The 14,355-nt window shown below is 36.7% G+C and overlaps 1 protein-coding gene across 18 annotated transcripts in view; it reads right to left on the bottom strand.

Moving 5' to 3' along the window:
• Positions 1-14,355, bottom strand: part of LRRFIP2 (LRR binding FLII interacting protein 2) — a 128,173-nt gene that overhangs the window by 57,940 nt on the left and 55,878 nt on the right. For 6 of the 18 annotated variants that reach the window (XM_059939134.1, XM_059939133.1, XM_059939143.1 and 3 more), the window contains 7 exons: positions 12,180-12,221; positions 10,659-10,724; positions 9,294-9,368; positions 7,948-7,998; positions 7,822-7,866; positions 6,928-6,975; positions 6,422-6,478 (listed from right to left, as the gene is read on the bottom strand). The exons of 6 other annotated variants lie outside the window; for them this stretch is intronic. In XM_059939134.1, the coding sequence (XP_059795117.1) occupies positions 6,422-6,478; positions 6,928-6,975; positions 7,822-7,866; positions 7,948-7,998; positions 9,294-9,368; positions 10,659-10,724; positions 12,180-12,221 (384 nt within the window). The remainder of the gene's footprint in view (positions 1-6,421; positions 6,479-6,927; positions 6,976-7,821; positions 7,867-7,947; positions 7,999-9,293; positions 9,369-10,658; positions 10,725-12,179; positions 12,222-14,355) is intronic. 6 more of the 18 variants (XM_059939136.1, XM_059939142.1, XM_059939135.1 and 3 more) reach the window with 5 other exon arrangements.

The raw sequence follows: 14,355 nt of genomic DNA, 5'->3' as shown, positions 1-14,355 counted from the left end.
TTAAGAAACTGCTTAATAATTTCTCCAATTTTGAAACAGAAGCAAGAAAAACTATAATCCTGCAGCCTGTGGACCAAAAACCACAGTTACAGAAAGATAGAGAAGATGAAAAGGCAGAGGGCTATGTACCAGATGAAGGAACAAGAAAAAACCCCAGAAAAACAACTAAATGAAGTGGAGATAGGCAACCTTCCAGAAAAAGAATTCAGAATAATGATAGTGAAGATGATCCAGGACCTTGGAATAAGAATGGAGGCAAAGATTGAGAAGATGCAAGAAATGATTAACAAAGACCTAGAAGAATTAAAGAACAAACAAACAGAGATGACCAATACAATAACTGAAATGAAAACTACACTAGAAGGAATCAATAGCAGAATAACTGAGGCAGAAGAACGGATAAGTGACCTGGAAGACAGAATGATGGAATTCACTGCTGCGGAACAGACTAAAGAAAAAAGAATGAAAAGAAATGAAGACAGCCTAAGAGACCTCTGGGATAACATTAAACGCAACAACATTCGCATTATAGGGGTCCCAGAAGGAGAAGAGAGAGAGAAAGGACCAGAGAAAATATTTGAAGAGATTATAGTCGAAAACTTCCCTAACATGGGAAAGGAAATAGCCACCCAAGTCCAGGAAGCGCAGAGAGTCCCATACAGGATAAACCCAAGGAGAAACACGCCGAGACACATAGTAATCAAAGTGGCAAAAATAAAAGACAAAGAAAAATTATTGAAAGCAGCAAGGGAAAAACGACAAATAACATACAAGGGAACTCCCATAAGGTTAACAGCTGATTTCTCAGCAGAAACTCTGCAAGCCAGAAGGGAGTGGCATGATATACTTAAAGTGATGAAAGGGAAGAACCTACAACCAAGATTACTCTACCCGGCAAGGATCTCATTTAGATTTGATGGAGAAATCAAAAGCTTTACAGACAAGCAAAAGCTAAGAGAATTCAGCACCACCAAACCAGCTCTACAACAAATGCTAAAGGAACTTCTCTAAGTGGGAAACACAAGAGAAGAAAAGGACCTACAAAAACAAACCCAAAACAATTAAGAAAATGGTCATAGGAACATACATATCGATAATTACCTTAAACGTGAATGGATTAAATGCCCCAACCAAAAGACATAGACTGGCTGAATGGATACAAAAACAAGACCCATATATATGCTGTCTACAAGAGACCCACTTTAGACCTAGGGACACATACAGACTGAAAGTGATGGGATGGAAAAAGATATTCCATGCAAATGGAAATCAAAAGAAAGCTGGAGTAGCTATACTCATATCAGATAAAATAGACTTTAAATTAAAGAATGTTACAAGAGACAAGGAAGGACACTACATAATGATCCAGGGATCAATCCAAGAAGAAGATATAACAATTATAAATATATATGCACCCAACATAGGAGCACCTCAATACATAAGGCAACTGCTAACAGCTATAAAAGAGGAAATCGACAGTAACACAATAATAGTGGGGGACTTTAACACCTCACTTACACCAATGGACAGATCATCCAAAATGAAAATAAATAAGGAAACAGAAGCTTTAAATGACACAATAGACCAGATAGATTTAATTGATATATATCGGACATTCCATCCAAAAACAGCAGATTACACGTTCTTCTCAAGTGCGCACGGAACATTCTCCAAGATAGATCACATCTTGGGTCACAAATCAAGCCTCAGTAAATTTAAGAAAATTGAAATCATATCAAGCATCTTTTCTGACCACAACGCTATGAGATTAGAAATGAATTACAGGGAAAAAAACGTAAAAAGGACAAACACATGGAGGCTAAACAATACGTTACTAAATAACCAAGAGATCACTGAAGAAATCAAAGAGGAAATCAAAAAATACCTAGAGACAAATGACAATGAAAACACGACGACCCAAAACCTATGGGATGCAGCAAAAGCAGTTCTAAGAGGGAAGTTTATAGCTATACAAGCCTACCTAAAGAAACAAGAAAAAGCTCAAGTAAACAATCTAACCTTACACTTAAAGAAACTAGAGAAAGAAGAACAAACAAAACCCAAAGTTAGCAGAAGGAAAGAAATCATAAAGATCAGAGCAGAAATAAATGAAATAGAAACAAAGAAAACAATAGCAAAGATCAATAAAACTAAAAGTTGGTTCTTTGAGAAGATAAACAAAATTGATAAACCATTAGCCAGACTCATCAAGAAAAAGAGGGAGAGGACTCAAATCAATAAAATCAGAAATGAAAAAGGAGAAGTTACAACAGACACTGCAGAAATACAAAGCATCCTAAGAGACTACTACAAGCAACTTTATGCCAATAAAATGGACAACCTGGAAGAAATGGACAAATTCTTAGAAAGGTATAACCTTCCAAGACTGAACCAGGAAGAAATAGAAAATATGAACAGACCAATCACAAGTAATGAAATTGAAACTGTGATTAAAAATCTTCCAACAAACAAAAGTCCAGGACCAGATGGCTTCACAGGTGAATTCTATCAAACATTTAGAGAAGAGCTAACACCCATCCTTCTCAAACTCTTCCAAAAAATTGCAGAGGAAGGAACACTCCCAAACTCATTCTATGAGGCCACCATCACCCTGATACCAAAACCAGACAAAGACACTACAAAAAAAGAAAATTACAGACCAATATCACTGATGAATATAGATGCAAAAATCCTCAACAAAATACTAGCAAACAGAATCCAACAACACATTAAAAGGATCATACACCACGATCAAGTGGGATTTATCCCAGGGATGCAAGGATTCTTCAATATACGCAAATCAATCAATGTGATACAACATATTAACAAATTGAAGAATAAAAACCATATGATCATCTCAATAGATGCAGAAAAAGCTTTTGACAAAATTCAACACCCATTTCTGATAAAAACTCTCCAGAAAGTGGGCATAGAGGGAACCTACCTCAACATAATAAAGGCCATATATGACAAACCCACAGCAAACATCATTCTCAATGGTGAAAAACTGAAAGCATTTCCTCTAAGATCAGGAACGAGACAAGGATGTCCACTCTCACCACTATTATTCAACATAGTTTTGGAAGTCCTAGCCACGGCAATCAGAGAAGAAAAAGAAATAAAAGGAATACAAATTGGAAAAGAAGAAGTAAAACTGTCACTGTTTGCGGATGACATGATACTATACATAGAGAATCCTAAAACTGCCACCAGAAAACTGCTAGAGCTAATTAATGAATATGGTAAAGTTGCAGGATACAAAATTAATGCACAGAAATCTCTTGCATTCCTATACACTAATGATGAAAAATCTGAAAGAGAAATTATGGAAACACTCCCATTTACCATTGCAACAAAAAGAATAAAATACCTAGGAATAAACCTACCTAGGGAGACAAAAGACCTGTATGCAGAAAACTATAAGACACTGATGAAAGAAATTAAAGATGATACCAACAGATGGAGAGATATACCATGTTCTTGGATTGGAAGAATCAACATTGTGAAAATGAGTATACTACCCAAAGCAATCTACAGATTCAATGCAATCCCTATCAAATTACCAATGGCATTTTTTACGGAGCTAGAACAAATCATCTTAAAATTTGTATGGAGACACAAAAGACCCCGAATAGGCAAAGCAGTCTTGAGGCAAAAAAATGGAGCTGGAGGAATCAGACTCCCTGACTTCAGACTATACTACAAAGCTACAGTAATCAAGACAATATGGTACTGGCACAAAAACAGAAACATAGATCAATGGAACAAGATAGAAAGCCCAGAGATTAACCCACGCACCTATGGTCAACTAATCTATGACAAAGGAGGCAAAGATATACAATGGAGAAAAGACAGTCTCTTCAATAAGTGGTGCTGGGAAAACTGGACAGCTACATGTAAAAGAATGAAATTAGAATACTCCCTAACACCATACACAAAAATAAACTCAAAAAGGATTAGAGACCTAAATATAAGACTGGACACTATAAAACTCTTAGAGGAAAACATAGGAAGAACACTCTTTGACATAAATCACAGCAAGATCTTTTTTGATCCACCTCCTAGAGTAATGGAAATAAAAACAAAAATAAACAAGTGGGACCTAATGAAACTTCAAAGCTTTTGCACAGCAAAGGAAACCATAAACAAGACGAAAAGACAACCCTCAGAATGGGAGAAAATATTTGCAAATGAATCAACGGACAAAGGATTAATCTCCAAAATATATAAACAGCTCATTCAGCTCAATATCAAAGAAACAAACACCCCAATCCAAAAATGGGCAGAAGACCTAAATAGACATTTCTCCAAAGAAGACATACAGACGGCCACGAAGCACATGAAAAGATGCTCAACATCACTAATTATTAGAGAAATGCAAATCAAAACTACAATGAGGTATCACCTCACTCCTGTTAGAATGGGCATCATCAGAAAATCTACAAACAACAAATGCTGGAGAGGGTGTGGTGAAAAGGGAACCCTCTTGCACTGTTGGTGGGAATGTAAATTGATACAGCCACTATGGAGAACAATATGGAGGTTCCTTAAAAAACTAAAAATAGAATTACCATATGACCCAGCAATCCCACTACTGGGCATATACCCAGAGAAAACCGTAATTCAAAAAGACACATGCACCCGAATGTTCATTGCAGCACTATTTACAATAGCCAGGTCATGGAAGCAACCTAAATGCCCATCAACAGACAAATGGATAAAGAAGATGTGGTACATATATACAATGGAATATTACTCAGCCATAAAAAGGAACGAAATTGAGTCATTTGTTGAGACGTGGATGGATCTAGAGACTGTCATACAGAGTGAAGTAAGTCAGAAAGAGAAAAACAAATATCGTATATTAATGCATGTATGCGGAACCTAGAAAAATGGTACAGATGAGCCAGTTTGCAGGGCAGAAGTTGAGACACAGATGTAGAGAATGGACATATGGACACCAAGGGGGGAAAACTGCGGTGGGGTGGGGATGGTGGTGTGCTGAATTGGGCGATTGGGATTGACATGTATACACTGATGTGTATAAAACTGATGCCTAATAAGAACCTGCAGTATAAAAAAACAAACAAAACAACTAATACTAAACTTTCATTGGGTTATTTGTATGGAAACATGTTAATATAAATGTTTCAGACATTACATGAAATTTCTAAAAATCTTAAAAAAAAAAAAAAAAAAAAAAAAAAAAATAATTTCTCCAATTTTGACACTGTCAAGAATAACAAGGTGGTTCCTAAAGTCATCATTTGTTATTGAAAATGTTAATTACTAGAGATTTTTGGTGGGTAATATGGCAATATATAGCATAATTTAAATGTAAATACTCTGATTCCCATCATTTCATGATTAGCAATTTACCAAGCAGATCTACTCATACAAGCCCACAAAAATATACTTGCATAAGCATGTTCATTGTACAAGCGTCTGTAGTAGCAAAACTCTGACAACCTAAATGTCCATCAAAACGGGAGCAATTTTTCAAATTTACAGCCCAGGCACTAATGGAATGATCCATTGCCATTAAAAAAAAATGTGCTGACGTAAAACTATCTCCAAGAGGCACTCAGTGGAAACAGTAACGGACACGGTTTACTTTTTAAAATCTTTTAAATGTCAAAAAAAGAATGAAAAAAAAAAGACTGACAAAAAAAATGAAATAAATCTTTATATACTGATTTGAAAAGATACTTTGAGTAAAGAAAACAAGTTGAAGCGCAGTATGTATACAAATCATTTACATACTGTTCAAATAAAGGACACTCATATATACATAAAATATCTCTGAAAGGATATACAAGAACAGAGGTTGCATTTGGGGAATGGATATAGGAGGAAAGGGTCAGAGAACTTTTACTTTGTACTTTCCTTAAGCTAATATTACATTTATAAATTTAAAAAAAAGTTTTAATACTCCAGAAAGACTGGGTGATTAGAATTGTCCCAGTTTTCTGTTTTATGTAGCAATTTTTAAAAGCTGACTTATTTGATTTCTTCTCTCACTCCACTGATTGACAGGCTGGTAAGTAAGTGAAATGGTTCAATGTAGGAAGTAGAGATGAAAAGGAGAAAGGAAAAGGATAGGGCAACCAACTCATAGTCTGAATTATCACCACTGAAAAGAGAAGAATTTCCACACAAATGACAGTTACATATAATTTTTTTAAAAATTCTAATGGCACTGGTTCCAGACTCATTTAAGAAATTACGTGCTAAAGTCACATTCATACAGAAACCACCGGTTAGGACAAATTAGTTCCTGAGTTTGTGTACTGAAGGAAAACGATAATACATGCACAATAGAGTGAAACACACCACATCCTCAATATTCTGAATGGTGAGTACAGATTAATGAAACAATCAAAAGTGTCTATAAAGCATGCAAAGAGACTAGACAGCTCACCACAGGACTGCTTCGGGCTGAACTCGTTCTTGATGAGTGAAAACTGTATTCAGATGGCTATAAGGTTTCCAAGAAGAAAGGTTTTACAATAACGATCAGCTCCTTTTCCTGCTGGGAATACATCAGTGCCCCTGGACCTAACTCGCCCCTGGCTCCCAGGTGAAGATAACTGTTCCTCCCCAGCCTGGAACTCCACTTCACTCCCACCCTCACCATCCAGCAGCCCACGGCAGGAGGGAGAAGAAAGGCCCTGAGAAGCGCTGTTCCCAGCCTCTTCCTGAGGAACTAATTGAGCCAGAAAAGAGGCTTCTCTACTTGTATTGCCTTTATACTTTAAGCCACAGTTGCCAGCAGGTGTCTTCTCACAGCTTGGGTGAGAGCCACCATTGGCAAGCTGATGGATCACAGCTTGTAGAGTAATTATAGGTCAGATTAAATGACTCTGTAAGTAAACTGTGCCCACCTACACACCACCCTCCTCACCACCTCCGCCTGGTTAGACTTACAGTTCGAGAACCATAAGGGTTATATAATCCACCATCATACAATGACGCCTAAAGAACAAAGGAAATGCCATTTATCCATTCAGCATCAAAGTTATTTTGAAAATGACATAACTTCTTTGCAGTACCTAGTTCCAAAAAAGTTTTGAAGAATGGCGTTAACGTGTATAGCCTCCCGAGGTGGTAACACTCATTTACGTATGCATAAATTCCCGCGTCAGCCTCGTTAAAACTTCAAACTCACACTTCATTTAAAAAGCACCACTGGTTACAGCACTGCCTTTCATCATCATGTTATGAAATTAGGAGAACATTTACGACTTTATTCTCTCAAAAGAGGAAATAGAACAGAAAAGAAAGTGAGGTACAGAAAGCATTTTGCCCACTGTTACGATAAAATTAAGTACAAAGCCTCAGGTTCCCAGTCCACTAGAACAGGTCACAAGACAACAAACAACAGCTTGAAAGCAACCAATTCCAACTCGCACATTACACAGAGCTACTGTTTTGTGTTTCTAGTCAGCTGGCTCCATTAGAGCCTAGTACTAACATGGCCAAGGCCACAGCTGTTCCCCCCCAAAATATGACACCCCATGCATGGGCAGCCATCTCACAAAAGTATGCAAGTGTAGTGCAACCCATGCAAGTCTACCTCCTCTACAGGAAGCCAATTCTAAGCAAGGGCCTACCAACAGCCAGCAGTATCTACCGCTATGGTATGCTCATTTTTGCTCCCCAAAAGTTTTGTATTTTAAGCACAGGCAGCACAGTCTGCAGTACACACAGCATTAAAGCCATGTGTCCTTGACTATTCTGGAGGAAAGATGGCAAGCCAGAGTCAGGACCATGGCAATGGTCCCACCAGGAGTACACATGTTGGAAGAGGAAAATACACACCAGACTGGCACTTCTCAGAAGACCAGAATTTGCAGTAGGGGAGGCCTATGGAGAAAGCACATGATTTAACCCAAAGAAAAGCAACTGGTAGCTATGAAGGCGCCATACTCCTCAAGAAGTACTAACCCTGTAGCTCTTAGATGTTGCCAGAGGGTCACTGTATAGGGAAGAAGACTGCTAAGAAACAAAACAAAACAAGCAAAAAAAAAAAAAAAAGGAAAAAAGAAAGGGAGAATCAGCCTCACCATCATGCGAGTAGAAGACATATTTATTTTATACTCCATAATTCATTAGTAATTCTTGAGTGTTTAAGGCAGTTAAGTGACACACAATGTGAGAAAAACTTAATCATTAGAAATCTCTTTGAATACCAATTTTAAGGGATAAGAAAGAAAAACACTTGGAATAGTTTTCTATAAATGGGTAAGTCCTATTGGTCTTTGAACATTAGTGTTAGGAGATGGGATGGGCACCTAAGAAAATACTCAGGAAAAGAGGGCCATGGCACAGGGAGCGTGGCAAACAGTGTCCACATCCCAGGCCCCAGCAGCTCCTGCGACATCTAATGGGCTTATCCTGATTATTGGGGAACCAGGTAAATGAGCTCTGAGTTATTGCTATAAACACTCTCCCAAATAGATTAGAAAACGTGTATTTCACAACAAGCCATGGACCAAGTGCCTTAGTTTAATTAGATAAATTGTACTGGTCACAATGAATCCACACACTAACAAAGCACAGCATTTTTAAAAAAGGAATTAAATCTTTTTCCTGATGTCATCTCAAGACACAATTTTCAGGTTTTTTTCACCAAGCTCAATCAGACATGGAAAATAAGATACATAAATATCTAAGTTATGTTTTGACAAGTGAATTATTTCAAATGTACTATGTGCCATATATTTAAATAGGTGTTTTAAATGTATGATGTGCCAAATGCCTTGAAAAAACAAGAGATTCTAACATTAAATATAATTACATTCTTCTCATCCCACGTACAGTTTAAATTTTCACATGTATGTTTTTAATAAAAGGGCATACACTGTGATATGTACTGATGCCTACAACTTATTTTGAAATGCATCCCCCCCAAAAAGATGGACTGATGGATGGCTAGAGGGACAGCTGGACAGATAATTACATGATAAAGGAAATATAGTAAAATATCAATTGTAGAATCTGAGTGGTAGGTACGCAGGTGGTTACTATACAATTCTTTAAACTTTTTTTGTATGTTAAATATTTTTCATTAAACAAACTGGAAAAAAATGGTACTCATTTTAAACATGGTGATTCAATAGTTCCCATTATTTAAAGATACACTCACACAGACTATGTGAATCCAGTTACCACAAACTAGTATATACACAGCCATTCACAGATGAGTTCTAACTAGTCAAAATGCAAAACAGGGGATTAGAAATGTGTTAAAGTTGGATAAAACACAAGAAGCCAAAAAACTTGTGACAAACCCTAGTATAGTAGGCAGAGGTGGGTTTGCTACGTCTAAGACTGCTATAGTTTCTCTGGTCAAAGTAGAGGCCACTCTGCAAAAAGCAAAATTAAACACATTTTTCTTAGGTTAAATGCTATTAACCTAAAAACACAGAGGCAAAATCGGATACTGCTAAACCCCTTCTCCTCCAAAACAATGATTTTAAAGCATTGAATCATATTAGGTAAAAGTGAAAATAACAACTATTTCAGGTCTCTCAAAAAAGATTAATATTAAAGGTTAACTATTTTCAAACCAAGTCATTGCTAATTTTTTTTTCTTTTTTTACTTTAAAAACAAGAGTATAAACCCTCAGACAAAATGGAATGGAAATAATAAATGATTTATTCTCATGTCATACTTAGGAATGTCCTTGAAAAACCCAGGATGAATGAATAATTACCACTTTTATAATCTATTTGGCAATGCCACAGAAATCATTAAGGTTATTTTTTTCAAAACTCCTGGCCCTGCCCGAGGCACCAGGACTCACCTCTCCCCAGAGCTCCCAACACTGCCCCCACCAGGGCGTCTCACTAATGTCCTCTCCATTTCATTCTCTCCCCCTTCCTCATTTCTACCAGCCAAAGCCTCCCAACCCTCTCTCCACCCCACCAATGGTCAGAGCCCTGCCCATGGGAACCCTGAGTTAGCAGGGAGCTTAGGACTGTACTTCCTCTGACACTGCTGTAAGCAACCTGACAGGAAAGAGGTGTTCCTAGCACCCCAAATGGGCATTCTAGACATTTTTTCCTCCACAGAAATGTTTAGCAAGGTCGGCTGGAATGGAGAGCACTATTAGTTCCATAGTTTAATTACATTATTGGTTGAAGAGTCTTCTGGAAGACAGCATGGGAACTCTGCCATTGCGTACTTTATTGTTTCTACCAGAAAATCAATTTCAAGTTCCCAAAATTATAAAATCTATAAAAACAATCATTCAGAATGAAACCTATATGTGACTTTGGTACTACTTATAATACCACAACTAAATCAATTCAAATTTCTAAAATAGGTATACGAATCTCACTAAGCCTATTCTTAAGGTATAGTCCTCCAAAGGACAGTTCATAAATGAAAATACATTGTTAATGAACTTCGTGGGACACTTTCCTAACGCTAGCCACTAGGGTTAGATATATTAACTTGATATTAAATCTTGTAAATGAAAACAAAATTATTTTAAAATAAGTTCTGATAAGTCATGTTTCAGTATATTATCAAGTTTCAATAATGCCTTAAGAGCACACCAATGCAGTCATAATTCTTAACTTCCGTAAAAGTAATCAGTGAATTTTACAGCCACACAAAATACTGTGATATGAGACACAACAGAACTAACCAGTGGGTCTTTATGAGAACCAGAAGATCTCTTCTTCATTCCATCAGAGTGACTGTAAGAATGATTCTGGAAGTAAATATTGAATACAAGGATCATATAGTGAAGTTTAAAAATAATTTAATAAAATTCATCTTAAAATCATACACAGAAAGATCCACGTGAGACAGAGTAGTCTACATGCACTCTATTTCCCACCTGTTAGTAAATGATTCACTGCCCTTGACTGGCTAAGACATACAGCCTCTCTACACACCTGCATTCCCCCTCACCTCCCCTGTGCCATCCAGCTCAGTGTCTAGTCAACTAAAAACTTAATTAGGACTCAGAGCCAGGCAGGATATTTGTGGGAACCCTCACCCCACACCTCATTTGAGTCCCTGCCCATGGGACTATCTTCTTTAAAAAGGTATGAGTGACAAGAGAGTCCACTTCCTTCCACAGTCCTCCTTACCTAAAGGCCAAAAAACAATCCTGTGCATCAATCAAAACAAGATTGAGAACAGAAAACATAACATTGTACTGCCCAAGACAGTCCTCTTAACCCGTTAGTGGTCCCACAGCATGTGCTGCTCAGAGGAACGCAGCCAACATGGTATGGATTGTCTCGAGTAGCAGCAGCAGCATTAGACAATAATCCGATATCTGAGTGCTTTGAAGATAGCTCTGTCTCAACACATAACTTCTCCTAGGAGTACAGAGCCAAGTGTATGTGAGGGGATAGAGGACAGCAATACTACTAAACAGGTCAATTGGTAGACAGGAAGTCCAATCTAGGTATGCACCGTTGGCCTGTAATGAGGAGGTGCAGCTAGAAGGGTCCTAGCTAACAGTCTGCTCTATGCAAATCATCTGAGACATGCACAGCTAGATCCTGAATCAGTAATTATACACTCATTTTTCTTTTTAGAATATGCATATCTTTCCTTTTATACATTACCCTGAACATTTAAGAGCTGCTGATATAGTCTAGCAACTCAGGCAATCTATTGACATATTAACCCAAGAAAAACATGCGATAACTAAACTTCCTTGGCCAAAATGACATACCATAAAAAAACCAAATCAAGCAAAAAATGAGTGGACATAACTGATGCTTCAGGTGGCATCTGTCACTGCTGGATGCCTTCACACCTGCTGGCTTGTGACACAGAACATGAAACACAGTAGGGCCTGTGCTACTGTAGTTCAGTACGTATCAAAACACTGCTGGAAACATGTCTTCCAGGGCAATGAGTATGTGTCAGTTGGGTGGCTCATTATTTTAACAAAAGATACTACTACCAATCTTAGTCCTGAATAGGGAAGCAAATAATTTTTATCTGATCCTGATATTCTAAAAGACAAAGTTATTCAAGTGCTAAATTATGCCACAATTGCACAACACTAGATTTTGCTTTGTTAGTCATACATTTCCCCCAAACATCATAACAAACCTATGAAAAAGTCATAATCTATGATTAGCACCATCAGGTGTTTATAAAGTAAAACTCTACATTTAACATAAAGTTATGCACTACATACTAATGATGAAAGTCTTGACGATCTATCCTTGAAAGCATCATACTGGATTTCAGGAAAAGGTGAAAGTTGGTTGTATTTCCAAAATCAGAAATATAAAGAGGGGAAAAAGTAACATTCATAAAGTTATTAAAAATCCAGCACTATTTTAAAAGCCTAAAATTATTAAACACAAAGGCTGTGACATTTGAGTTAAAGAATATTCTTCCCCCTCATTCTTTCCTAGTATAGGTTATTGCTAAACTATACGTACAGGAAAAACTGCATGTTCTCTTTCAAAAACAGAATTTATAATCAGTAATGGTGAGATGATTCATCCCAGTATACTATAGCACAAAACACCCAAGGAAGCCTTTAAACGCAGGAAGTAAGCATTCTGAAGTCAAAAGATGTTTTACTTTTTCTTATTGTGTCTGTCACCATCGTTTTCCATCATTTGAAACATGGCAAAAGCAAGGCATGGAGAGGCAATGAAGCATGATCACATAACTAGTAAAATAAAGTTTACAAAAAAAACAAAAACAAAAAGCAAACAAACAAAAAAACAATTGCAGCATCAAAAGGGGGAGAGTTCCCTTGTATCTGCTTGCGCACACACCTGAAAAACTTCCTTCCTCAAGAACTTTGCCTATGGAAAACAGTGAACAAAACTAGAAACTTGGCCGGAGTAAAGTGTGGATTACATACATTTATGACAAGACCAGAAAAACCACATTCACGTAGGGTCTTTACAAAAATAATATGTGTAACACCACATTTCAAATCCAAGAAACTGAATTAAATAGTAACTAACTACTCAGATTTGTGGTTTCCTAACTTTATTTTTTAAGCATTCTAGCTCAGATTTTTTTAAGCAATCTGACCCAGAAGAGCAATGTATAAAACAATAAAACAATGCATAAAACAAAAGCAATAAACAAGTTCCGCAGGTAGTTTGGTAAAAATATCTTTTTTTTTTTTTAACATCTAAAATATCTTTCTTTTGCAACTTTTATACCCATTTAGGATTCTAGGGAACACTATTCAAAAACCTGATCTAAAGTAATGTTTTCCTAAGTGTGGACTGCAACTCATTAGTAGTTCATAAAATCAATTTATGGGTTCAACCAGCATTAAAAAAAAATAAAATAGAAGAGAAAATACTAGAGTGTATCATGTACAGTAAGAGTAAATATTATTTTGTGAAACTTCTGTTTCTATAATATTTTTTATATACTTATATACATACAAACACACAGGCATATGTCTGTATGCCTGGATATGTATACTGGATTATGGTGTAAAATGTATTCCTTTTATAGAGGTCGCAATTCTAAAAAGCTTAAAATACACTAGAAGATCAAATTATATAGTGTAGTTCTAATAAAGCATTAAAATAATAGTTCAGACAGAACAAAGGCCCTCCCTTCATGCCCAATGAGATGGTCATTTACAAAAGATACTGCAGAAACCCCCCAAAATATACTTCATAAGTATAAGGCTAAGTGGTATAATTTTACCACCAGTGTAAATTCAGTGAAAACGATACTGCAATAAATACTAGAAAGTGCTGGAGCAAAATATCTGCATTTGCATGCTTTCCTTATATTATCTTGAAAACAGAATATAAAGAGTGTTATTACATGTGAAAAAAAAATCTTGTTTATCCAGAATTTTCTAAAATGCCTAAGGGTGTGCATTTGGTGGTAAATGATGTGTAATGGTCAAATGTCGCTGTGGTGAATAACATTTCACTGAAAATAAAGTTCCTTCTCTATGGAAGTTTCACTTAACATCTTTTCTCAGTTAACAAAATATCTTTTTTGTTTAAAAAAAAAACCCATGACCAAAACATGTATTACTCAAGTCACACATTCTTGCATATAAACTATTCCATTCTCCCAACCAGATAAGCTCATTGAAGGGATCAGTCATGTCTTAGTTCTTCTCATCCTCTCTGTTAACACCAATGGCCTTTTGCAAAAGCTTAAGATTTAACAAGTTGAATGAAATTGACCTATTTTGATTTTCCTTTTCCAAAATACAATGCAGAGCTCATATAGTTTTATTTAATTTATTTATTTATTTGGCCATGCTGCACCGCTTGTGGGATCTTAGTTCCCCAACCAGGGATTGAACCCAGGTCCTGGCATTGGAAGAGCGGAGTCCTAACCACTGGACCGCCAGGGAATTCCCTCAG

The sequence above is a fragment of the Balaenoptera ricei genome, chromosome 11 (assembly GCF_028023285.1).
Source record: "Balaenoptera ricei isolate mBalRic1 chromosome 11, mBalRic1.hap2, whole genome shotgun sequence".
In the NCBI taxonomy this organism is placed as follows: Eukaryota; Metazoa; Chordata; class Mammalia; order Artiodactyla; family Balaenopteridae; genus Balaenoptera; species Balaenoptera ricei.
This window is presented reverse-complemented; position numbering and strand designations above follow the sequence as displayed.